General features: G+C 42.3%; 1 protein-coding gene across 1 annotated transcript; it reads right to left on the bottom strand.

Annotated features, from left to right (window-relative positions):
* Positions 1-587: 587 nt before the first annotated feature.
* On the bottom strand, positions 588-1,552 carry LOC114729743 (F-box protein GID2-like). Its single transcript, XM_028916774.1, has one exon. It carries the CDS (start codon positions 1,383-1,385, stop codon positions 825-827), a length of 561 nt encoding a protein of 186 aa, XP_028772607.1. The 5' UTR covers positions 1,386-1,552; the 3' UTR covers positions 588-824.
* Positions 1,553-2,681: the final 1,129 nt, after the last annotated feature.

A 2,681-nucleotide genomic window follows, 5' to 3' on the forward strand; every position in this document is an offset into this window, starting at 1 on the left:
AGGACCCAGTGGCCTGGGACACCCAACCCCTCTCATCCATGTGCATCCCCTTTACCCGGTGCACGGGGCAGCCCGAGGCGGCGAAGCAAATATTGCAGGCTCAACCGCACATTGATTACCCGCTTCCTATCTCCCCGTTTGCTTGTTTTCACTCATGTCACCATGTTATGTTTACTACTTACCATGCAAGTATGAACCTGCTGGTTGAAAAAACAAAAAGAAAAAACACCCTTGAAGTTTTGATTTACTATAATCTATCTTATATTAAATATTATCTTCAATTTTTAATATAAGACCCTATTTAATTTTTATTTTAATCTCATATATAAAACATTAATTCACATTATCTTTTATATTTATGTATTTTTTTAAGATAATTCTTCTAACAATAATAGTTCTAACTAATACATTTAATTAGTAACAATATTTTTAAAAAAACAATACATAAGAATTCCTTTTCTGTTACTTGGAAAAATAAAATACGGCGCATCACAAAATGATGGTGACCTTTACTTGTGGTCACCATGTCTGTCTGTTTGTGTTTATTCAGAAGGGACCTCACGATGACCCGGCATCAAGCAATTAGATGAATTCTTTCATAAACCAAAATCCGATTATTGGATATATCCTATCATATTATAATATAATTCATCCATTAACCAGATTCCTTCTCATTCAACTCGAATCCGTGTTAATAATACTGCAGATCTGGTCACTCCGATCCAGAAAATCCCACCCGTACAAATAAAAATTCAGAACCAATAAGGCCATCGGCAGATTGCATAGGCCAAATCAGAATTGCTAACATAGTTATTCGTAAAAAATCATCTGTTCCTCTTGTTGAAATTCATCTTCTCGTAGCAACTGATCGACATCAGACACAAGGAAAGATGAACCTCGTCTTTCCCCAGCCGAGACTGTGGCTTCGATCGGATCACCTTCGGGACCGCAGGCCAGGAAGAAGAAGAAGACGACGACGACGACGACGAGGAGGAGGAGGTCGAACATGGCTGCGGCTTCGAGAGGGGAGCCAGGTAGAGCGCGTGAAGACGACGAAATCCACCGAGCGCGAGGACCACCGTACGCAGTTGTTGCTCGCTGCAGCCGGTGTTGGCCCACTGCTTGGAGCAGATCAACTCCCACAATCGCTCGTCCTGCGCCGTCTTGTGCCACTGCTTGCTCACGCATCCCGCCATCGCCAGCGTCCTCGCGTCCACGTGCTTCAGCACCTCGAAAAGCAGATTCTCATCAAAATAAACAAACCCGCCGGAGTTTTCTGCCGTCCGATTGTCGGCCTCTTTGTCACCCTCCGTCCGCTTAACCTTCTTCACCTCCTTATCATCACCCGTAGCCGGTGCGACGTCTCCGGAAAGTGGCCTCTTCATCCCAAAGCGGCCAAGACAGAATTTCACAAGCGGACTTTATTCGTTCCTCTCTGTTAGCAATGAACAGTAAGAATACGGAGCTGCGTTCTGATGCGGCTTGAAATCTAAAAGAAGAGAACGGGTTGAAGGAGGTTCCTGAACGAAAAAGGTGAGGAAAATCGCGATGAGGGGGCGTGGGGGGTGAGGGGGAAAAGATAATGGAGCTTGGAGGAATAAGGGTGAAGGTTAGGAGGAGGCAAAGCAGAGGATCCCCATCATCACACCTGTTTCTGAGGGTTTCGGAAGACGACAACAAATACAATGAATGCGTTTGGATTCCATTTTGGTGAATAGACCCACTTGTCCTGCGCCTCGTGGCTCGTGGCCTCATGCTTTTGTTTCTATTCACTTTTTCCTCATTCCTCCCCGCTTTCTTCTCTTCCCCCACTCCTTTTTTCCAATTATTCTTCACTACAGGACAAACACAGATACAGCCAATCGCACAAAGCAATATACAAATAAACAGACATTTAGCCTCAAGTCCAAAAACACAACAAAAATAAGAACAATCATCGATATTTCCAAATCCCTTCCTTACAAGCATACCTTCTAGATTCGTTATCAAGGCCAGCGAGGATGTGGTTGAAATACCTTGTTCATAGATGACGCTCTTTTATGTAACAAACTTGATTCACTGCCAAATTAACAAGCCCACTTGTTGGGAGAATGTTTTATATCTTTATTTAGAAAGGATCCAAAAATTAATCTTCTTTAAGCACAACTCTGTAAGTAGAATTCGAATATTACAAAATCGCATTTGCATCTGCTATGAGCAATGCCAGAATAAAACCACATCAATCAATCTAGTGGAAGGGCGGTGGGCAGGAATTTTCAATGTGAATGAGAAACCCGGATGCGTTGATGAACCTGGGGTCAATTTGGTGTAAGAATTTGCAGATAACTCGTAATTATAAAAACTCATTGCGTTCGAAGAAAAAATGTACTGTAACTAATACAAGGAAATTCAACAAAATAAAAAAGAAAAGCATATGAATAAAATATATATGAGATTTATTTATTTTAATCTCTACAATCACATGCCATGTGCGCATTTTTTTTCAGTGAAAAAAAGTAACAGTAATCAATCCCGTCACATCTTAGGCTTTCCGATGGGGGGTTTAGTGCCATGTGTTGTTTCTTTTGATCTGATACATCGTCTTTGGGCGCTTCCTCGTAAATGATGTCAATGGTCTCGGTGGATCAGGCCGAGGATAGCCCCTCGGCGGACCTTTGGGCCGAATTCTGTATTTTCCTGAA

The sequence above is a fragment of the Neltuma alba genome, unplaced genomic scaffold, assembly GCF_004799145.2.
Source record: "Neltuma alba isolate B1F8T4 unplaced genomic scaffold, ASM479914v2 tig00012667_pilon, whole genome shotgun sequence".
Classification (NCBI taxonomy): domain Eukaryota; kingdom Viridiplantae; phylum Streptophyta; class Magnoliopsida; order Fabales; family Fabaceae; genus Neltuma; species Neltuma alba.